This window comes from Elaeis guineensis, chromosome 6 (genome assembly GCF_000442705.2).
Source record: "Elaeis guineensis isolate ETL-2024a chromosome 6, EG11, whole genome shotgun sequence".
NCBI lineage: Eukaryota > Viridiplantae > Streptophyta > Magnoliopsida > Arecales > Arecaceae > Elaeis > Elaeis guineensis.
The window spans coordinates 125,910,317-125,934,897 of NC_025998.2; the positions used below are offsets into that span (position 1 = coordinate 125,910,317).

General features: G+C 36.6%; 1 protein-coding gene across 5 annotated transcripts in view; it reads left to right on the forward strand.

Annotated features, from left to right (window-relative positions):
- Positions 1-3,499: 3,499 nt before the first annotated feature.
- Positions 3,500-24,581, forward strand: part of LOC105033265 (mitogen-activated protein kinase kinase kinase 5) — a 35,973-nt gene continuing 14,891 nt past the window's right edge. For 2 of the 5 annotated variants that reach the window (XR_012142196.1, XM_073259772.1), the window contains exons 1-7: positions 3,500-3,834; positions 4,493-4,547; positions 4,653-4,986; positions 5,067-5,154; positions 5,761-5,823; positions 5,920-6,083; positions 11,589-11,664. Coding sequence is in view for 4 of the 5 variants with exons in the window: in XM_073259772.1 (XP_073115873.1) it covers positions 3,658-3,834; positions 4,493-4,547; positions 4,653-4,986; positions 5,067-5,154; positions 5,761-5,823; positions 5,920-6,083; positions 11,589-11,664 (957 nt within the window). In the remaining variant the exon portion in view is untranslated. The remainder of the gene's footprint in view (positions 3,835-4,492; positions 4,548-4,652; positions 4,987-5,066; positions 5,155-5,760; positions 5,824-5,919; positions 6,084-11,588; positions 11,665-24,581) is intronic. The other 3 variants (XM_073259773.1, XM_073259770.1, XM_073259771.1) reach the window with 3 other exon arrangements.

Genomic DNA, 24,581 nt, shown 5'->3' on the forward strand with positions numbered 1-24,581 from the left:
GACAAATCGACAACGTTCTTGCATTGTGGTTGAATTTCCTTCTTAATTTCTTTTGCAACTGTTTCATTCATTTTGCAAATAATGGAATGGAAGATGACAAATCTACATCATGTTCTAACGTTCTCTATATCTATTAATGGCTACAATCATTCAGGGTGTACTCTGCATTGGTTTCTTGAAGCGTGCATGCCAGCAGAAGGAAATAACACATGAGCAAACAGTTAGAGATTTAGAGGTAAGGTGTAAGCAATTAGTTCATTGGCTACAAAAGCCATTCAACTGTGAAGGTTGCAGTAGATGTTAGTTTTTAAATAATAGCTATATGTTTGTTTCCTTCTTAGTTCAGTTTGTGTGTAATGTTTGGTGTTCTTGATTCTGCAATTTTCTCAAGCTTGAATTCTACACGTAAGGACATTAGCTCAAAACAATCAAGTTTCATAATTACTGATTTGCAATGTACTAATGTGACAGATGAGACAATTCAACTCTTTAACAGATTCTTCAACCTCTCTTTCTCATTCTCCACATAACAGAAGAGGAACCTTCACCATACATGGCTTTTATAGGAAACAAAGCTAGGGCGACAACTATGACTCCCGATCTTCACACCCTATGGCTTATTCTAGTACCAATTCAGCCTCCATCTTCTATGTTCTTGGTACACCCTAAAAGAAGTAGGTGATCCATATGTTCTCTTTCCTGGAAAAGTCATTACCATAATCTTATGATACACAATCCGGATTATATGAGCTGGATAAGAATGACCTCCATGGTCTGCATTGGATCCTTGGATTATCAGGACACTGTTATTATGTCTGTAGTCATTTGCTTGATCCCCTTCTTGCAGGTAGCCTCTTTATATCTCTGGATTTTATGTCCTCTTATACTTCTGGAGGTTGGAGGAACACTACAGTACTGGAGGATGGTAGCCTTGGAAAATATACATACAAAACACAACAAAGAGTTTGACAGTATTGTAAGACATGAAATGTTATGATGGCTACTGCTTGGTTTTCAGCATTTTTTTGCTGCATCATTCTGTGAAAGATGTTTATGAGATACAAGTCATGACACAATGAACTCAAGTTATGTAGTCAATTTGAATTCTTTGTCCATATTAGTCTATATATTCAAATTCATGTACTTTAAAGTATTAGGAGAATGGAGTGATTTTCTTTTCTTGCAAATTCAACCATCCTGCTTGGTTTCCATCCTTCAGTGGCAGTGGAGATTCAAGAAAGTTAGGGTTTTTTATTGGATTGGTGCAGTAGAATTAGGGTTACTGGATTTTCTTTTAAATGCTGCAAGTTGGGGTCTTTCAGAAGAACTAGATGCCTAAGGTCCATGTGATGAAAAAAGAGCTCATCTTTTGGGATTCAAATTCTGGCTTCTTGGTGTTGAGGAAATAGAAAAGGCCGTTCTTGTTTTGTGGTTGAAGATTTTCAAGTAGGTTCATCCATATTGTCTCGAGTTTAATGCATCAACTTTTACATGTACAGACTATTGGATCCCGTTGCACAAGATAGTTGGAGATCCATCCACTTCTCCACAATATCTGCATATCCCTCCAAGAGTTTATCGTGGTATCAGTTCGGTATACCTTTCGAAAGACGAACAGTGCAACAGACTAGTTCGCTTCTTATGTTGCTGAGCATATCGGAGATAGAACCTGACGACAAGATAAGATGTGTCCATAAGCCCTGCATGATTTTTTGCTTTCTAACCTTATGGATTGTATTTACAATAGAGTCGTGTGATCACCCGTCTGTACTAAAAAAAAAAAAAAAGAAAAGGAAGAGGAGGTGGGTGAGGTGGCATCTGAGACAGCACGGGGTAGTTACACTTAAGTGGCCAATTTCCCAATGAAGTAGCCAATGTGACCCCGGTCCTTGATGCAGAAAGATGGTCCAAGGCCAAAGAGAGAACTGTAGAGCTGATTGCACGTATTCAGCCCAATCAACCATCAGAGGAGCGTAGGGATGCTGTAGCAAACTAAGTCCAGCGTCTCATAATGAAGTGCTTCTCCTGTCAGGTTGGTCAGCTTCAGTGCTTTTTGCATGTTATGACCCGCTGGTGGTTATTGAAGAAAAGAGGGAGACTGTTGCTCAAAGTTCTCAATGGCTCCATGATGCTTTTTATAGTTTTGCTGCATGAAGGAAAGCAAATGGTTGAGCTGTCCTATATTTAGTTTTTCACTATCGAAGTTGCACATATTGTTTTTTTTTTTTTTTTTTTCAATTATTCACCTAGAATGAATATAATGAACTTGTCAGCATCAATTGCATTTTGTTTCCCATTCATTTAGTCATATTTTTTTCAGGTTGCATTATTATGCTTACATCAGTTGCTAGCATAATTGCCAGTTAGCCATTAATATTACAATCAAGTATATGTGACAATTTCCTCAAGAACTCAATCAACTTGCTCATGGAAAAGAGTCATGGCCAAAATAGCCCCAACTCCATAGGTTGTTATTTCTAAGGTATTAAGTTTCTGTAATCTCATTGCAAAAAACTTAATTGGCTTATATGTCACCGAACCAACTTGGTATCATTGAGACGTAGTTGATTGATCCTATTACTGGACGATAAGAAGCATGATGAAAAGAAGCAGTTAGAGGTGGCAGTGAAGCTTCTAATGTTCCCCGACTAGCTAACAACGCTGCTGATTATATCGCAAAACAAGCCATGCAGAGAGAAGTATGTTGGCAATCCAATGATTTGATAGTTGCTACTTTGCTTACAATTTTGCAGGCTGAGCACCAAGGAAATGGGCAAGGTGGTGGACAACATAATGTTGCAACAGGCGATGGCTTCTGGACCATTAACACATAGGCAAAAAGCAGCAGCAGTAGGTTCATTTTCAATTATTCCAAATGCATGGCTCCAGGTGTTGATTACAGATCAAGTTCAGAGCCTCCTGATTCTGCGTTCCACCCTTCTCTGTCTCAGGGATTTAATGTTTTTTTTTGGACTTACCTTTTCTCATTAAAACTACTTGTATTGTCTAATGGGTATGGGTTCATATGTCTAGTAGATGCACTGCTATGCTGTTAGCCCTGCAAGCTTCGACTTTCTGTAGTATAAACTGGTTGTCATGTGAATATAAGTTCAGGTTTTCCTGTTACCAAAAAACAGCGGCGGCCGTGAAGCTTGTTGAAGGCAACGCGCTTGTAAGTGTCGTCTTCGCTCGTGACGTTGACCCTCACTTTTTCTAGAATCCAAAAGCAGATAAAATTTTTATGGTCGGATCGATTATAGAGAAAATTATGATCGAACTGCCATCTGTCACGTTTTCGAAGCATATAATATTAATAGAAATGTATAAATTTTAAAAAATTATATGGTATTTATCAAAACTGTTCAAATATTTTTAAAATTTATTTATTTATTTTTTTAATATTTTAATATAAATACGTAAGCACGCGGGTGCTACGACGGTATGGTAGATGTTGACGATCTGATTATAATTTTTTTTACGATCGATCCGATCATAAAAATTTTATCCTCCAAAAGTATAGATAATTTTCTCTTTTTCTTTCTTCGTCCGGTTCTACTCCAGCTCGTGCTGCCATATACAGTGGAAGCGCCCAAAGACCTGGCGATATCGGTTCGTTTTTAATTCGGGGACTTTGTTTTGTGGGTGGTTTGAGGGGAGATGGAGGGCTACGTGAACAATAGGTTTGGCGGGGTGAAGGCGAAGAACTCGTTGGAGAAGGCGCTCTGGCGATGGCGGAAGCTGTGCTACGGGGTGAAGAAACCCAAGCGGCGCTTCCGCTTCACCGCCAACCTCTCCAAGCGATCCGAGGCCGAGGCCATGAAACGCACAAACCTGGTGCTCTTCTTCTCCCTTCTTCGACCGCTTTTGGGTTTGGGGTTTAGATTTGAAGCATTCTGGATCATATGTGAAGGATCACTAGATAATTAGACACGAGGAGAGTTTGGTAGATCTAACTAAAAAGAAGACAGATGAATCTTTCATCAACTAGAACAAGATCATTTATGTATTACCTAATGGCAGCAATAATTTATTTTTGGCAAGAATTGATGGAAATCGGACCATTGTATCAAGAAAAGTACTGGCCTGGCTTTGTTTGTTACCTCAGAGTGAACCTCGAATGCGTCTTCACTGTTAATTTTCTAGATTGTGGTAGAACGTGCATTCCTCCTTATACAGATATGGAATTTGTGAACTCTTAATTATTTTATAATACTGGTAATAGGCTCCCCAAACAACTTTGGTTTCTCCTCTTTTCTAAATTCTTTAAAAGCACCGATCATCCTTTTGATTCACTTGAATGTCCTCCCTCACCCTCCAAGTTCGTGCAACCAAAAACTGTGATGGATTCACCAACCAAAATTCAATTTCCTCAACCGTGTCAAAAAGCATGCTGCTTCTTCACTGGTTACTGGAAATCCGTTTGGAAATTTTAGATTTCTTTTATTTTATGATATTCGATGGAAACACCAACAGCTCTTGCTGCATTTTACAGGATAGATTGCGCATTTGTATTGTTGTTACCAAAGTTGCACTTCAGTTCAGACGGGGTAATCCTTCCATCTCCATCTTTTTCTAGCCTGCAACTTGTGAGATATAGTTGCTTTTCCTTTTACTATAATCTGCCAATTTTCACATCTTTGAAAGAATTTCAGGTGTCAAAGTACACAGTGAAAACGTTGTACCTGATGAGGTTAAGGCAACTGGGTTTCAGATTTGTGCTGCTGAGTTGGGATCCATTGTCGAAGGCCATGATGTAAAGAAGTTGAAGGTGCATGCCGGTGTGGATGGCATTGCAGACAAGCCCTCCACATCATCAACTAATGGGCTTACTCCTACTGAGGATGCATTGAAGTGCAGACAGGAGGTTTATGGAGTAAATAGGTTCACCGAAAGCAATGGCAGAAGGGCCATGGAAGAAGGGCAATGGCAGAAAGGCAAATTTATCGGAAGTGGTACATTTGGAAATGTGTATGAAGCCATCAACAGGTATGTAATACAGTGTTTGATGAGTTGTAGGCTATCTTTTCTGCTGTTTTTAACACAAACAATGTGATCTTCTTCAACAGGCACACTGGAGCTTTATGTGCAATGAAGGAAGTCAATATAATTCCCGATGACTCCAAGTCCGCTGAATCTTTAAAACAGCTGAAGCAGGTCTGATCTTCATATCATCCTATTTATACTCTGTAAGGAATGGATTTGTTCTCTCACGTGGGTAAAAAGCATACTCTTGTGAACTGAAGACATTGTCTGTAAGATCATAATTGTTCAGTATTTTTGAGTACGAATTGCATGAACCTCTGAAGATAAAAAAAGTTAAAGGGAAAAAAAAGGATTGAAATTCTAAATGAAGATCTTTTTTTCCTCTATTTTTCACTTCGCTTGCCTTTTTGGACTTCCCCTTTTTGCACTGGTTTGCATGAACTATGTTAGTTGAGTATCTGTGCATACTTTCATGCATGTGATCACTCTAGCACAAATTCATAAACTTATGTGATCTGAGTCATGTGCTTGATTGTTGGTGGATATGTTATTCTCTTCCACATTCTTATCTTGTAGCTATGTTGATTTTGTTCTAGGTTGTTGTGTCACCCATGTGATTTGTTTATTAGTTCATTCTATATGAATTGTTATCTTTCTCTTGCTTATACTGTTTTGGGTATAAAGTTCATCAATCTTGTCCAGCATTCTTTTTAGTGATTTCACCAGTCTGGTGTTGGTTTACAAACCACTGATTGGTCTTAGTTCTCTGTTTTGCAGGAAATAAAATTTCTGAGTCAATTTAAGCATCCAAATATTGTGCAGTATTATGGGAGTGAAATTGTGTGTGTGTTTTTTTAAATTTTTTTCCCAGCTGGTGCAAAGCTCTGTTGATAATTATGAAATGAAGAATAATAGATGCACTTTATATATATGCAGATTGAGGATCGGTTTTGCATATACTTAGAGTATGTTCATCCTGGTTCAATCAATAAGTATGTCCATCAGCATGGTGCAGCTATGACAGAATCAGTGGTTCGCAATTTCACTCATCATATTCTTAAAGGGCTGGCTTACTTGCATAGTAAAAATATAATGCACAGGTTCTTATCTCCATTAGAAATTCAATTTATGCATTTATCAGTTTGCATCTTTAAATATATCGTCCTATTCACATTGGGTAGTGTAAGCAATTAAATGAGAGCATCTTGAATGTTTCGCAGCATATATCTCTTTCTCCGTGGTGTGCTTTCCATTTTACGATTCTCTGCAGAACTTTATATTATTTGTTGTAGGGGACTGCTAGATTTTCTAGAGTACTCTTGTAGTGCTTGCTTTAGTTAATTATTATATGAGGAACACTAATAAGCTGTATGTGCCATTGGCATATATCAGCAGTGAAAGATATTTTACATTTCATCTGTCAAATGCTGCATTTTAGATTAGCTGTGTTGTGCTATATTCTATCAACAGACCAAATCAGGAAGTAGTTAACTATTGATATGACAATTTGAACTTGGAAAAATTTAAAAGGAATCATGAGATATATTCCCTCACATCTTGGTGACAGGTTTTGATGGAAAAACGAGCATGCAAATATTGACAAGGGAAACATTGAATTTCATTCCACTATGTCTTTTGGGCATGGTATTTGGTGTTACGTTGGCTGAGGTCTTTGTAGATTGCAGAATGACCTTGTTGCTTGTCATTTAAGAACTAACTGCAGCTGTTATTCATATTTTCATTGTGAATTCTGAATTCATAAGTATTTTGATGGGTTCATAAAGCTAGTTGACTTCATTTCTTTCTTATGGACCATTTTCACTGGAAGTTGTCTATTTATCGACATATGAGATGTAACCAAAAAATATATGAAGTCTCTTATTTCCTTATCTTGTTGTTCTTTTTATTGCTTTGGCCTTAAATCATGGGTTAAAGTCCCATTTGAAGCTTTAAACCCAAAACATTTTGATTTCAATTAAAGCAAATTTAAAAGGGGCGGATTTTGAAGTTTTGGCTGAAACTAAGGTCCTATTTGGCATCACTTCTAGTTTCCAAGTTCCTTTGGTTTTTTTGGCCAAAAAACACAATCTGAGGCAGAAATGGTGTTTGGTATCTGGATTCTTTTTTCAGTTTTTTGAAACTTTATCAATTTCTCGAAATTGCGGGCAAGAGAAAAAAATCTGGTTTTCAAAGTTTTTGAAAACCAAGACCATCCATGATCACCACCACCACCACCTCAGTTACTATTAACTTTGAAAACCAAGACCATCCATGATCACCACCACCACCACCTCAGTTACTATTGCTGCCATGACACCATTTGGTGGCGCCACCCATTGCCACTAATTGTGGACCACTGGTAACCACTATCGTGACCCATCAGCCAACATCAATTGTGATTTGTGAGCCATCACTGCCATTGGTTATTGGCTACTGCCATCGCCATCATCACTATCTTCACCACTACTATCTACATTGCCACCATAGAACAGAATTGAAGTAAATACTAACAAGTTTGGATTTTTGGTTTTGGAAAAAGAAATAGAAACATGTTTTATTTTTTTTCGGAAACCAAAAATTAAAAGTGATGCTAAACACTACCTAACTTATAGGACCAACTTCACTGTGAGTGATTTGTCATTTTTGTTATTTCTTTATTCTTTCTATCATGAATACACATTTCTTTATATTCCACTTTGATTTTGCCAATTTGAGAAGATTTAGAAGTGTTACATCCAAGGTCCACAATCGCGGTATTGGTACCTTATCGGTTCTATATGACGGGTATGGTACTGTATGTGTCCTATAATGAAATAGCTCTCTAATCATTTTTCTTAATTTTTATCTCGGTATGCCTCAAAATAGGTTGGTATGCTTCGGTATGGATTAGTACACTCTTTGATACACCTCGATATAGGTCGGTACACCACGATTGGGGTGGTATGGCTCAGTATGGGGTTTGTATAGACTCAAAGTTGAGTTTGCACCAATTTCTTTCCAATATGGTATGGTACGCCCCGTACCAAGTAGTATGGGAAGGTATGGCGAACGGTGGTTCCATTGTTATGTTCTGAAGGGATTTAGAGGAAAATAAGGTTTTGACATAGTTCGCTATTTCTAGTTTTTTCCCCTTAAGATTGTGTCAAATTATAAAATGATAAAGTAGACTCTAAAATTGTACTTTAACCTTTAATATTTAAAATAGATTTTTTTTTAATCTCTAAATGATCATCTTAGTGTGAAATTCACAAAACAATATATCCATCAGTTTGGAATAAGGCAATGAACTCTAAAATGATGTTTAATGTATTTACTTGTCTTAATTTGTTTTCTTTGTTGTCTAATTTATTTCCTTATTCTAGTTGGCATTTTTTTAAAAACATATTTTCAATAAAATTGAAAAGCCACAGATTTTTCAACATTGCTGAAAGCCAAAATTAGTATTGCTCTACAGAAACCGAGATTGATTTTTCAAACTTGTTTCAGAGTTATTTTTTTTTTGGGCTAGAGATTACTCTAGAGTTTGATCTAAAAGGAAATAGTGTTTAAATGTCCTAATTTAGGTATAAAATGGATTCGCCTTTTTTTTTCATTAGGGTGGTGCTTCAAAGTAGATTGAGATGGTATAGGAATGTATAATGAAGATCTAGGATTCAGAGGGGCAATAAAGAGAGTTACTTTAATTTGTGGTGAGAAAATGGAAAGGAGGGGAAGACCTAAGGTAACATGGATTGATATTGTAACTTGTGAGAAAGCTATTGTAAAGCTTGAAATAACACCAAACCAGAGGTGGCCCGAAATAGGAATGCTTGACGAATGAGGATACAAAAAGCTAAACTTAAATAGTTAAGATTATGTTGGATCAAGGTTCACCATTTCGGTACCGGATCCCATATTAGTACCATCTTATTATAGTGTGGGTATGCGGTTTGGTATGATATAGCTTGGCATATTGAGTGTCAATCCAGTATGGTGCAGCATTCCAGTTTGGGATCGGTATGTGTGGTATGGTACAATACTGATTAGTATGGTAGACCTTAGGTTGGATGATTGTGGTAGTGGTTATAGGATTGTGTTTCGAAATAGCTTTGCATCATCTATAACAAGGTTCCACAGAAATTATAGGTTTGTAATTTTGGGAATATCTTTGGTGCAAGAAGTTTTGAAATTGCATTATTTCGAAGATAGATCAAGTCTAGCAACTGAGGTAAAATACTAGTGATTAGGATCTTATCTTCTTTCTAGCCTGTCTTATTACTGCTGTATATGAGCTGATGCAATTTCTGAGAGCATTTTGAAAACCCTAAGAGAGGTGTGAGTCTTGTTTTTTTTTTAGTAATAGTAGTCATTGAAAGTGAAAATTTTCTTGAAATTACTATGATGCATAGATTTGATATGTTATAAGTGGCTTATGTCACTTGAACTATTGATCAGTATGCTATTCAGTATCGAAGGTCAAATGAAATTTCCAAATCTGATTTTGTCTTTCTGAATTGGAGAATCAAATTCAAGGTTGTTCTTAGGTTGTTGATCATGCTTATCATTGTGACCTGCATCAAGGAATGGTAGCAAACAAGGCTTGGATCGAATTATCCAAAGGTTGTTTTGTTACTCCTAGCTAGCCTGAGTTGCTTAAGTCTGACTTATACCCAACTTGACTTCAAATCAGTGTTAGATAATGCTCAGATGCGGCTCTAGGATTAGGCTTGATGTTGGATCAAATCAGTCCGAAGTATATAATCTGATCCCCAGCTGATGCTGTAAAGAGAGGAGAACAATTGGTAGGAAAGGAGAGGCAAAACTTCATCCTACCAATATTGTTAGATTTCCAAGAATAAAAATAGGCCCAGGGAATAAAGAAATTATCTGCAAAACAATTCCAGAAGAAATTATTTGAATCTAGAAACAGTTTGGATCCAGTTATGTGAATTCAAATATTCCAGATCTGTATGTTCAGACAATTCTGATTCTTACTATGAGACTCTAAAACCAGTTGAAAACCAGGCTTCATGTGGTTCCATAAATCGGGGCAAGTTCTTACTATAGCATTTAGATTTGGGTCAAAACCTGTCAGTTTTATGTTGACTAATTGAAAACAAACCATATTTGTATCTTTTTAGTCCATTTTCTAGCATTTCATAGTGCTTATTGCTTAGGCTAAAATTCAGTTGAACGGAGTCATGTCCGGGCAAGAATTTGTTTGTCACGTTCCTTCACTGCTCTTTCCTGGATTCATTTGATTCTTTTTTACCGACTGAAGCCTGTATTTTATAAGATTTGTTATTTCAAGCATGGGTTTTTCTGGGAAGACATATCTTGTATTTATCACAAGTTATTTTCCTTGGTTAACCATACTTGTAATTTTGCCAATATTCACAGGTTCCTCAATTTTCTTTTTTTTTTTGCTCCTGAATAACAATAGGATATTTTCAGTTGCAGATGGTATTTTCTTGGTTTCAAGTGGTATTGCCTTGTTTTATGGATGGTGTTCTCAGTATCGTTTTCTTCAAGAAGGGAAGGAATAGGGGGTTTGTAGTTCTGGGCAAGATAGTGCCCCTGCCAATGAAATCCAATCTGCAGGCACCCGCCTACTGACCAATTTCGAAATGGTTTTGATTTCAACATATAATGTTGTTTGAAATTGGGTCTTGATCGGGATCAGATCAAGCAGAAAACCATGATTATGAACTCTTGTTTGAGTCAAACCTCGATGTTTACCATCCATAGAGCAGAGAGCATCCATGATGAGTAGTTACAGGGGGGTGGCTGGTCAAAGCCTGTTATAGAGGGGATTATGAGCCCAGTTTCCTTAGGGTTTTACCATTAGGTTCAGACAGTGGTAGCTTGAGGTATCATGTTAGGTGCCCTTGCAGGTCAACGCAGCCTGATAGTGGGTGGGCACATTCACATTCATATGCTTGACAAAATTGTGAATCTCTTGCAACTTATGCAACCTTAGGTTTGACTTTATGATCAAGCAAGTTGTCAAAAACTTCGGCTCTTAGATCCATGTGTTGTTTCATGATAGTGGTTTGTGTGCTGGAATATGTTGACTGTAATATGAAAAAATTGTGTATTGATTAGGGAACTATTGATAATCGATTCAGTGCCTCTGCATCTCTTCATTTCTGATAAGTTAATGTGTTATTCTGCACTTATTTGGAGGGTTTTCTGCTGAGTATGGCCTCCTTTTGTCTGTGCATGGTGATTTTTGTCCAGTGTGCAATGTTGTTGGACTCGAGCATCTTACAATGCGCACATGTTTTTCCATGGTTATCTTGTCATAATTGCCTGATATCATGCAATAATTTCCATGGTGAACATGGCTAATTATAATGGATTTTGATTTCTTCCACGTTGACCTGCAAAAAAAAAAAAAAAAAAAGACCCTTTTAGGTGCTTTGTTACTTTTTGTTCTTTCATGAAGTCATCTACATATTTCTATCAATCCCCATCTTTTGCTTGTATGATATGATAATGCTTATCCATTTAAATCATAAAAATTCTTTTCTACAATTAATTTGCTTGAACATTGGAGATTTTGTAATAATTGTTTAATTTAGAGGTGAATCTTGGCATTGTAAATTAGTGACTGACTCTTACAGGGATATCAAAGGTGCAAATTTGCTTGTAGATGTGAATGGTGTGGTTAAGCTTGCTGATTTTGGGATGGCAAGACATGTGAGTGTGACTATTTGATTTTAAAAAGGCACAATTATACTTGTATGTCATGAACTCTCTCTCTCTCTCTCTCTATATATATATATATATATATATATAGAGACACACACACACATATATATACATGTGTATATACATATATACACACACACATATGTATATATGTGTGTGTGTGTATGAAGATAGATAGATAGATATATAAATATGCAGATATAGATATAGATATACCCTTTAGTTTGTTTCCTATTATAATGTATATTTCCCAGGCATACGCTTTGTTCCATTACTCATTAAGTTACCTTACAGAAAATGATGTGTTGATCACCTTTCATAAATCATACTAGAAGGAAAACAAAGCGGTAATTTGTGATGTATGCATATTTATGTGTCATTTTTATTTATCTATCCTTGATATGGGCATATTTATCAATGTTTCTTTGAGACAGTTTGGTTCTCAAAATTAGTATCATGAAAATCTCATAATTAATTTTGATGTTTTTCCCAGCTATTTTCTAGCAGCTTAACCCCAAACAGTTTTAGCAACTTTTGAAATGAACTGGGACTTGTCCCAATGATCATACTTCCGCATTGTGGTTGGGGGTTTTGGGTTCAAATCTGGGTGGTGCATCCCAGCTATCTGGACCTAGGTAATTATAGTGTGTGTGGGTGACCCTCCCTATCTCTCAATGTTTGCAGTAATGGTTAGATACCCATACTGGTACCCAACAGGTACAGTGTTCGTGTGGTCCAATTCTTGATACTGACACTCGGTATGGGGGGCATCTGAGTATCAGTTTGGTGGTTGTCTGAATTGGTATGCCCTGTATGGATTGGTACAATCTGATATTGCAAACCATGCTCTCACTCTTTCAAAAAAAAAAAAAAACATTTAAACATAAAAGGAAAGACTATGGTGATTGTATGATGTGCTTGTGCATGTCCAATTCGTGGAATTATGTATGTGTTTTATAGATGCTTTTGTGGAGGACGTCAGTGTTTTGAGGGAATGTAGATGGGTTGCCAACGGCTGCCCAGTGCGTAGGTGCTAGTTGGGGTCCTAGAGATCAAAGCCCAGACAAGATAGTTATAGTCCAGAACATAAGGCAAGTGGCTAGGCATCCCTACCTTTTAGCGGTTGCCTAGGCAGCCAGGTGGGCTGTTTTTTAGGACACTGCTGGAACTTCATTTGTATTGTCATTGATTCAATGTTATCTCAAGGTCTTAAAATATGTCAAATTTTTTATTGTGAAGACAGGTCAGATAAATTTGGTGACAAAGTGAGAAAAATTTAAGCTGGTATTATTTCCTTATCCTAAAGTTTATTAGTTGCAAGGAAATGAATTTCTATGTATTTATCAATTTGTTTAAGCTTTTTGATGGTTGGAGCACCATTAATTAACAGTATTGGAATTTATGCATTTGGTTGAATTTCTTGATTATGTTTATAAATATGCGGAGCTTTATTCACTGATTCAAAGTTCCTTCAAGGTTTATGTGAAAAATGCTTTCCTATCAAGCAGAATTTTTAATTGGTAGGGAAACTATCCATCAGTTAAAATTCATGTGGGTGTTACCTTTTATTGGTCCAAAAAAAGCAAGGGATGATAATTTCAAGGACAATTCAAAGGTTATGTGCAATAGCCCACTTGTTCCATGGACAAAAGTTGTTTGGCAAGGATGTTGGCTTTATAGTTGTTTGCATGGCCTAGATTTAATTCTGAACTTCTACCAATGACCTTTTTTATAGATAGCTTAACCTCAAACCTGAACACGAAAAGCCTGATCTCACTCTATTATGGATTTTTAACTTTTTGGATCAAAATATGGTCAATTTATATTTGAGAACTTTTTGGATAGCAATCTATCTGGTGCTGACCTTTGTGAAAAGGTGCCAAATTCTTAATTAACTATTGGTATTTTAGGCAAGAGAAGTGCTTAGAGTGAAACCTTGAAGATTGGTAGCAAAGAGGAAACATAAACTTTTTGGTTCCAATTTGAGCTAATATTATCAATGTTTTTGAAAACCCAGTTTAAACGTTGACCCCTTTTGTGTGTTCGTTCAATAATGGGTTGTACATGTGTGGACTCATCTACCAATAACATCATAAAGAAATAAAATAAATATTTAAATAGTAGTTTTAAATTTTAAAAATGTGAATAAACAGGATTAAAGTTATAACAATTGTTTTCTTACATATGTAACTTTTATACTACAAGAATCGTAGAATCTTACAACTTATTTAAAAAATAAAAAAAAATAAAACAAAGACACCTTCAAAATAGTTGATCTGGATAGGTTGAAACTGGGTGGACCTATTTGTGTTGAGTGATTAAGCTGCTTAGGTCATCAATTGTACAGATTTTTGGGATTTCTGGTTTGGGATGGATGCAACTCTGTACACTTCTGGGTGATGGGCCAAGCAGGTTTACAAGCACTGGTTCAAAATATTGGATGTATGTCCTAGAAGCCAATATAGCTGACATATTGTAATAATTCTGAGGTACAATTTTATACTTAAAACATTGATTTGATCAATAAAAGGATAAATTTTGTTTTCATTCAAGTCTAATGTGTCCTTAAATCGTCCATGGAATTAATACTTATGATGTATATTCTCAAGGTGTTGAAAATTAGAGGCATGTATAATTAATTTCTAAAATGCTCTCGATCATAGTTTCATCATGAGGATGGTGATCGATCCGGATAGACCAGCGCACAGATTGCTTCCTCTATAGTAGATGAGTCACTAGTCTACAGTATAGAGACACTGAGCGGCAAATGCGGGTAGTTGTTAGGGAACAATTAATATTGAGTATGATCATACAAGAGATCACGTGGATTTCTACTCGATCGTTAGTGATCATCTCAATGCTGTAGTTGTGTGAATGATCTTTTGACCTGTGATGGCACAGTTGCTCACAGTGAGGCTGTTGGAGTTTGACTGACACATAAACATGAACTCTTTGAGTTCTTATAGTAGATATTAGCGACAGTCCACTGTAAGAGTAGGATACGTATCTAGATGAAATCTATCGACCTTGATAGAAAGGAATAATCTTATTGGATTTAAGAGGCTAAGTCCATAAGTCTGTGGCCACAGTAGTGTGATTGATAGAAAAAAATTTTCATGAGAATCACAATTGAACTTGAGCTAATCAAATCTATCATATGACTGATGATGAGGTTTGACAATTTTTTCATGATCTATCATCAAGTCGGGACTCATGATAGACGGACTGAATCACACAGAAACTACACCTTGAGGTTTGTTATTCAGTTCTGCTGGGTTACCACTGGTGGATTGTGAGAGCTCACTAGGATTGTTTTGGATCGACGATCATTGTTGAGTTACAGTGGAATCGTTCCGACCTATTGAAAAGAGTTTCAATGATATCATGATAGAGATCATGATATATCTCACTACCAGATAGAATTGAACTTATGGGGTCACACAAACAAGAAAATTAATTTGGATTGATCAATTAGACTTAAGAAGTCCTAATTGGATTAGGACTTAGAGAAATCCTATTGGATTTAAGAAAGCCTTGCTAGCGCATGGTTAAACCCAATTCTTCTTTGAACTTGAATTTCTTATTTGATAAGGATTAAATCAAGTTACATGCATTAAACCTAATTCAAATCTAATTTGAATTAGGTTTATGGAGAACAATTATTGGGCATCAACATGCTTTGGATCGGGCCTTTATTGTGCCATTTGATTTGATCAAATTGGGTGCATTATATGTGGATGAATTAGAGAAAAAATAGCTTCATCAAATCAGATTTAATATGGGCCATTGGATGGTTTGGATTGGGCACACGCCCCATCCTTGTGGTGTGTGGACATCATGTGGGCGCCAACCTTTCTTTATTTGATAAGGACAAGTAATAAGGTTTAAAACTTTAAAGGGAGGAGTTCTAATGAGATTAGAAATCCTCTTTAAATAAAGATTTGGAGTTTGGTTAGGACTCAAATCAAAAGCCTATATAAGGGGACCACCCCTTAACCTTTTGGAGTAATCAAGCCCCAAGCAATCAACCCACAAGAAGCTCTCCATGCCTCCCCTCTCTCCCTCTCTTTCTCCAACGCCCAAAGGGTTGGGCATCCACTTCTCCACGCCCAAAATCAGGTTGGGCATCCCCTCTTCCTTCCTCTCTTTAGTTGGTGGCTGATCTACATCAAGGAAGATCCAAGAAAAAGAAAAAGGCTGATCAAGGAGTTGATCTAGAGGTCTAAAGGCTGATCAAGAGTTGATCAATTGCATGTGAAGAAATCAAGAGGATCAATCTATCTTGTTTCTGCGTGGATATCCATAGAGGCCGGACATTTGCGCGGCTATGGTTGAACCTATTCTTCTTCTAGATCCAAGGTTAAAGAAAAAAAAGCGAAACAGGTATGTGATCCGATCACATGATTTTATTTTTAGATTAAAAAATCAGCATGTTTATTTTCAGCATATGTACTAGATCTTTAGGTGCTTTGATCACATATATGCATGCTTAGATTAAAAGGAGTTTTGATCTATTATTCTGCTGCATTCTTATTTCAAAAGGATTTTGAAATCTGCGTATATCAGCACCATATTGAATTTCAACAGTGGTATCGGAGCCACATGTTCATATATATGAATAGAACATGCAATTTTTGAAAAGGATTTTCAAAATCTGATTTCTATGGATGCATAAGGTGTATGGATGCTTGATTAAGATTTGAAATTTGATTAAGATCTGATTTATAAATAATATATGTGATATATGATGGCATGCTTAGGGTTGAAATTTATTTTTCATATGATCTTTAACTTATGTATGAGATACATGAAGGTATGCAAAAATTTAAAATTTATTAGGTTTGAATTTTATTTCATGTATGAGATATATGATGGCATGTCAAGATCTGGAGTTTAATTAGATCTGAATTTAATTCATATATGAGATATATGATGGCATGTCAAAATTTGAAATTTAGATCAAAGCTAGAATTTTGATTCATATATGTGATATATGATTGTATGTTGAGATCTAAAATTAGTTTTGAAATGAAAAACTTAATTTTCATGCAAAGAATTTAGATCTAAAATTTAGTTTTAAGATCTGAAATTTGTGTTTGTGCATGAGGGATTGGTCATAGGTAGATTAAATTAGATCATGTGATTGAATTATATGTAGGATTTTGATTTGATCATAATGGATTCAAATCGATTTAGCAATTTTGATCAAACTAAGTCAAGTGTTGATTAGGGTTAGCTCAATTGAGTTTTAGATCATACAATTATTGTTGATCGAATCGATTAAATTTTATATATAGAATCGATTAACCTAAGGACTTAATTTGGCTCGATGGCTTGAGCCTAATTTACTTAAGCTAATATATTAGGATCAATTGACCTATTGGTATCTAAGACAAGTAATTGAGAGGTGGTTATTTAATTGGTTTCGTTCGCTGATCTGATCAATTTATTGGTGGCTAAAGAAAGCAATGGCAGGACTCTCATCGATCTCTACTTACCTGATCAATTTGGAAGATTGAATCTTAAATATGATTGCTTGGTGGTTTGGTTTAGCTCATGCCAATTAGATCAGTCATATGATGACTGATTAGATGAGATCTAAACCTAAACCTCTTCATAAATATTAAGTCTAGAGGTCTTCCACCATTGTAGATGTGTGGGCGTGCTACTGGTATTGATTGTTGGCAGCTGGTCACATTGGTTTAGTTGCACTGGGAACACGCAATCACTCTATCAACAAAGAGTTGCTTCAGGGCAAGGATGGGGTTGGACTCAATATCTGTCAGGTGAGGGACCCAATGACGGCCTTGCACCTGCTTGTGAATGGTAGGTCGAGCTTAACTAAAAAGTGTAATTAATATCTATCAGGTGAGACCACGTGACTTAGAGACCAAGTCACTGCAACATACTTAGAGAAGCACGTGGATATGGAGTTGTCCATGCATCAATATGCGTGTTATCAATATCTGTCAGGTGAGGTGCACGGCATCGGTGGGACTGCAGCACTTACTAGAAATCCGATTGTCGTGTTAGGATTTTTGCTTCCTACTGGGGAGTGTAGGGATCCAAAAAAATAGTGGATTTTATTTGCTTCTTAAAATCTTTAAAGCAAATATAAAATTTAAAAGTACAAAAGTCTAACTTGAATCTCTACTCTCGTAGTTAAATCATGTCAGCTTCAAACCCTCTAGCCTGCATCCTTGAGTCCAATCGTTTGATCGAAACCAATTTTAAAGACTGATTAAAAAATCTCAAGATTATCTTGATTTTTGAAAAATTAGGATATGTACTTGATCAGGACCTTTAGTGTCACCAAACCGTCTTAGTGCTGAGCAGAGAGCAGCATATGATAAATGGATGGATGAAAATAGTCGGGTTAAGTGCTATGTGCTGGCTTCTATGTCAAATGAGTTGCCAAACCAGTATGAGCATATGCTTACTACCAGAGCTATAATCACTCACCTGCAAAAGTTGTATGGTGAGCAGATCCGTACAACGCGCTTCGACGTGTCCAAGAGACTCAATATAAAGATGCGCGAAGGGCAGTCAGTCTATGAATATTGTATGACAGTGATTAAGGACCTTGAGGAGCTCGAGAAGCTCGGACTAAATATGCAAAAGGAGTTGTAGACGGATTTGATCCTTCAATCTCTTACAAGTTCATATAGTCAATTTATTATAAATTTTCATAAGAACAAACTGGACGGCACCATGCCCAAACTGGTCAACATGTTGGTTACTGCTGAGGGAATCTTAAAAAGTTCAAAGGATACTGTTCTCGCTGTGGAGTGGACTTCTTCATCCAAGAGAAAGTTTGGTTGGAAGAAAAAAAATAAACCCGTGAAGAAGCAGAAGGAGAGGAAGCCAAAGAAGGACGTTTCGAAGAAGGTTGCAGTGAAAAGAAAGTATTTCCACTGTGACATTGATGGCCATTGGAGGAAGAACTATCCACTCTATCTGGAAAGCTTGAAAATTAGGAAGGACGACACATCTTCGGAAGATATGTTAAGTATGCTCGTAATTGAATCTAACCTAACGATTTCTTCTACTTCTATTTGGATATTGGACTTTGGTTCTAGTGCTTATATATGTGCTTCAATATAGGATCTAATAGAAAGTAGAAGGTTGAAGGAAGGTGATATGATCTTTCGGATCGGTAATGGAGCAAAAGTTACTGCAGAAGCCGTTGGCACTTATCCTCTTCGATTACCATTAGAGTTTAGATTAGATTTAAAAGACTGTTATTTTGTACTTGTAGCTAGTTGGAATTTGATTTTCGTATCTGTGCTAGCACATGATGATTTTGATTTTAATTTTAATAAAAATTTTTGTTCCATTTATTTACGAAATAAATTAGTTATACGTGATCTTTTAATTGACGGTCTTTATCGTTTGCATGTTGATGCGAATGTGAGTATAAATAAGCAAGTAGTGAGTGCCGTAGGTCAAAAGAGATTCGGAGATAAAATTAACCAGAAGTACTTGTGGCATCATAAACTTGGCCATATTGGAGAGGATAGGATAAACAAACTAGAAGGGGACGGGATCCTTGACTCTTTTAATTTTGAGTCGTATCTAGCTTGTGAATCTTGCCTTCGACAAAAAATGATCAAGCTATCCTTTGTAGGACATAGGGAAAGGATCACTGAGTTACTTGCCCTAGTACACACCGACAGATGCGGATCATTTGATGTGTAGGTCAGAGGTAGTTATAGCTATTTCATCATCTTTACTGATGATTTGTCATGGTATGGGTATGTGTTTTTGATGAGACACAAGTCTGAAGCTTTTGAAAAGTTCAAAAAATTCAGAAACGAAGTAGAAAAACAAACAGACAAATCCATTAAGATTTTTCGATCTGATCGAGGAGGTAAATATCTTAATCGAGAATTTTTTTTATATCTTAAGGACAACGGCATAGTCTCTCAATAGACTCCTCTTGAAGTACCTCAGCTCAATGAGATATTTGAAAAGAGGAATAGGATCCTATTAGATATGGTCAAGTCTATGATGAGCTTCACTGATTTACTCATATCTTTGGGTACATGCCTTATTAACTGCAATATATTTATTGAATAGGATTCCTTCAAAATTCATTTTTACCGCATCATATGAGATATGACACGGTAAGAAGTCGAGTCTAAGTCATCTAAAGATTCGGGATGTCCAGTCTATGTCAGAAAATAGATGGCTGAGAAATTAGAGGATAGATCTGTTATAGCTCGTTTTATAGGATATCTGAAAGAAACCATACGATACTACTTTTATCTTCCACAAGATCACAATGTGATTGTAAGTCATCATACCAAATTTCTAGAAGATCAGTTTATTGAGAAAGGAGGCAGTGGGAGGTTAATTGAGCTTGAAGAGATCTCTGAAGAACAACGAGCTGTAGATCCTCAGGAACCCATTATTCATGAGCCAGTAGTTGTGTTCTTCCGCCACCTCATAGATTTAATAGAATCTTTCGTCCTCTTGAAAGGTACATGGGTATGCTTACGGAAGAAGTAGAGGAAATATTGCTTATAGGAGATAAGGATTATGGAGATGATCCGAATACCTTTGATGAGGAGATATTTAACATCGATTTCGAAAAATGATTAGATGCAATGAAATCAGAAATTGACTCAATACATTCGAACCAAGTATAGATCTTAGTGGATCCACTTGAGAGTATAGTACCCATTGGGTATAAATGGATCTACAAAAGAAAAATAGGTGCCGATGGTAAAGTAGAGACCTATAAGGCTGGCTCGTGGTAAAGGGTTATAGTCAATGCGAAGGCATTGACTATCAAAAAATTTTTTCATCTGTAGCCATGCTGAAATTCATTCGCACTTTGCTTGTTGTTACAACATATTATGATCATAAAATCTGACAGATGGATGTAAAAACTGCTTTTCTAAATGGATATCTTCAGGAAGATATCTGTATGGAGCAGTCTTTGAATTTCACATCTGATGATGGTGATCATCGAATCTGCAAGCTGCAAAAGTCCATATATGGATTAAAGCAAGTTTCTCGGAGTTGAAATCTTTATTTTGATGATGCAATCAAATCGTTTGATTTCATCAAAAATGAGGAGGAATCCTGTGTATACAAAAGGATCAGTGGGAGTGTAATAACATTTTTCACATTGTACGTAAATGATATTCTCCTTATTGGAAATGATATTCCCATGCTGACCTTGGTTAAAAGATGGTTGTCCGAAAAATTCTTTATGAAAAATCTAGGGGAAGCATCATATATTCTTGGAATTAAGGTCTATAGAGATTGATCTAAAAGGATAATAGGTCTATCATAAAAGCTGTACATAAAGAAAGTGCTAAAGAGGTTCAGCATGAAAAATTCTAAAAGAAGATTTCTACCTATTAGGCATGGTATTCATCTTTTTAAGACGATGTGTCCGACCACATCTGAGGAAGTTCGGTGCATGAGTAGGATTCTTTATGCCTTGATCATAGGGAGCCTTATATATGTCATGCTATGTACTCGATCTGATATTGTCCTTGCTGTAAGTGTCACGAGCAGGTATCAGTCGAATCCAGGGGAGGAGCACTGGATAGCTGTGAAGAACATCCTTAAGTACTTGAAAAGAACTAAGAATTTGTACTTAGTTTTTGGAGGTTCTGAGTTGAGTCGAAGGTTACACTGATTCAGACTTCATGTCTAATCCTGATGATAGAAAGTCTATATCAGGATATGTGTTCGTAGACAATGGTGGCGCAGTTAGCTGGAAGAGTTCCAAGCAACCAATTATAGTGGATTCGACCACAGAAGCTGAATATGTCGCTACTTCAGATGCTGTAAAGGAAGGCTTCTAGTTTAAAAAGTTCGTCACGGAGCTTGGGGTTATGATATCGGATGCCATATCACTCTATTGCGACAACAACGAAGCCATAGCACTTACTCAAGAGTCAAGGTCTCATAAAAAATTCAAATATATTGAGCGGCGATTCCACATCATACGTGACTATCTCGAAAAAAAATGTATTGAGGTACGAAGAGTAGACTCTGCGAACAACGTGACAGACCCGCTAACAAAGCAATTGAGCCAGTCAAAGATGAAAGTCTACATTGAGAAGATGGGATTTAGATTAGTGGCCAATTGGCTTTAGTCCAAGTGGGAGATTGTTGGATGTATATCCTAAAAGTAGAGCTGTCAAGACGGGTCGGCCCGACCTGTCCCGATCTGCTCTGATCCACTTTTAAATGGGTCGGGACGGGCTGGCTTGTTTAACTGACGGATTGGAAAAACCCCAACCCGATCCGACCTGCTATGGGCTGCTAGTTAAACGGGCCAACTTGCCAAAATTCAAAAAAAAAAAAATCTGTAAACAGTAATATAAACTGAATTTTATATTCAATTTGAGTTCAAATCAACCTATTAAAGACTCAAATTTCAATTCTTTAGAGTCATAAAATGAAATGGTCAAACTTAAATTAACTACTTAATACAACCCAAACTTAAAAGACTTTAAGTTTCAATTTTCAAACTAATTTAAGGATAAATCAAAGTCCCAAAAAATTATCCTCCATATCATTATTGTGGTCCTTATCATTCAATTTTTCATCTTCTTCCTTTTTTTCATCAATTATCTCTTCAATAACATTAGAATCCTCTTTTGAAATGTGTGGGTGTATATATGTATAAATAAAAAGAGACGGATCAGCCCGTCCCGACCCGCCAACCCAAACGGGGCGGGTCATTGACCCGCCTTTAAACAGATTGCTAAAATATCAACCCAACCCGTCCAATTGATATGATGGGATGGGCCAACCCAAATTAACAGCTCTACCTAGAAGTCAATATGGCTGACATATTATAATAATTTTAGGACACAATTTTGTATTTAAAATATTGATTTGATCAATAAAAGAGTAAGTTTTATTTTCATTCAAGTCTGATGTATCCTTGAATCGTCCACAGAATTAATACTTATGATACATATTCTTAAGGTGTTAAAAATTAGAGGCATGTATAATTAATTCTTAAAATGCTTCCGATCATAGTATCATCATAAGAACGGTGACCGATCTGGATAGACTGGCACACAGATCATTTCTTTTGGGATAGATGAGTCTCTAGTCTATAGTGTAGAGACACTGAGCGGCAAGTGTGGATAGTTGTTAGAGAACAACTAATACTGAGCGTGATCATACGAGAGATCATATGGATTTTTATTCGATCGACAGTGATCGTCTCAATGCTGTAGTTGTGTGAATGGTCCTTTGACCTGCGATGGCACGGTTACTCATAGTGAGGCTGATAGAGTTTGGCTGATACATAAACATGGACTCTTTGAGTCTTTGTAATGGATGTTGGCACTAGTTGGTCCACTATAGGAGTAAGATGCACATCTAGATGAAATTTATCGATCTTAATAGAAAGGAGTAGTCTTATGGGATTTGAGAGGTTAAGTCCGTAAGTTTGTGGCCACAGCAGTGTGATTGATGGAAAAGAGTTTTCATGAGAATCACAATTGAACTTGAGCTAATCGAATCTATTATATGACTAATGATGAGGTTTGACGATTTATCCATGATCTGCCATCAAGTCGGGATTCACGATAGAGGGACTGAATCATACGAAAACTACATCTTGAGGTTCGTTATTCAGTTCTGTTGGATTACAACTGCATACTGGTAGGTGTCACTGGTGAATTGTGAGAGCTTATTAGGATTGTTCTGGATCGACAATCCTTGTTGAGTTAGAGTGAAATCGTTTTGATCTATTGAAAAGAGTTTCAATAATATCATGATAGAGATCATGGTATATCTCACTACCAGACAGTATTGAATCTATGGGGTTACACAAACAAGGAAACTAATTTGGATTGATCAATTAAACTTAAGAAGTCCTGATTGGATTAGAATTTAGAGAAATCCTATTGGGTTTAAGAAAGCCTTGCTAGCACATGGTTAAACCAAATTTCTCATTGAACTTAGATTCCTTATTTGATAAGGATTAAATCAAGTTAAGTTACATACATTAAACCTAATTCAAATTGGATTTGGAATTAGGTTTATGGAGCTTAATTATTGGGCGCCAACATGCTTTGGATCAAGCTTTTATTGTGCCATTTGATTTGATCAAATTGGGTGCATTATATGTGGATGAATTGGAGGGAAAATGGCTTCATCAAATCAGATTTAATGTGGGCCATTGGATGGTTTGGATGGGGCGCACGCCCCATCCCTTGTGGTGTGTGGATATCATGTGGGCGCCAACTTTTTCTTATTTGATAGGGACAAGTGATAAGGTTTAAGGCTTTAAAAAAAGGAGTCCTAATAAGATTAAGAATCCTCTTTAAATAAAGATTTGGAATTTAGTTAGGACTCAAATCAAAAGCCTATATTAGGGGATCACCCTTTGACCTTTAAGAGTAATCAAAGCCCAAGCAATCAGTCCACAAGAAGCTCTCCATGCCTCCCCTCTTTCCCTCTCTTTCTCCAACGTCCAAAGGGTTGGGCGTCCACTTCTCCACGCCCAAAATCAGGTTGGGCATCCCCTCTTCCTTCCTCTCTTTAGTTGGTGGCTGATCTACATCAAGAAAGAACCAAGGAAAAGTAAAAGACTGATCAAGGAGTTGATATAGTGGTCTAAAGTCTGATCAAGAGTTGATAAATTGCATGTGAAGAAATCAAGAGGATCAATCCATCTTGTTCCCATGTGGATACCGATAGAGGCCGGGCATTTGCGTGGCTATAGTTGAACCTATTCTTCTTCTAGATCTAAAGTTGAAAAAAGGAAAAGCGAAACAGGTATGTGATCTGATCACATGATTTTATTTTCAGATTAAAAAATCAGCATGTTTATTTTCAGTATATGTATTAGATTTTTAGGTGCTTTGATCATATGTATGCATGCTTAGATTAAAAGGAGTTTTGATCTATTATTCCTC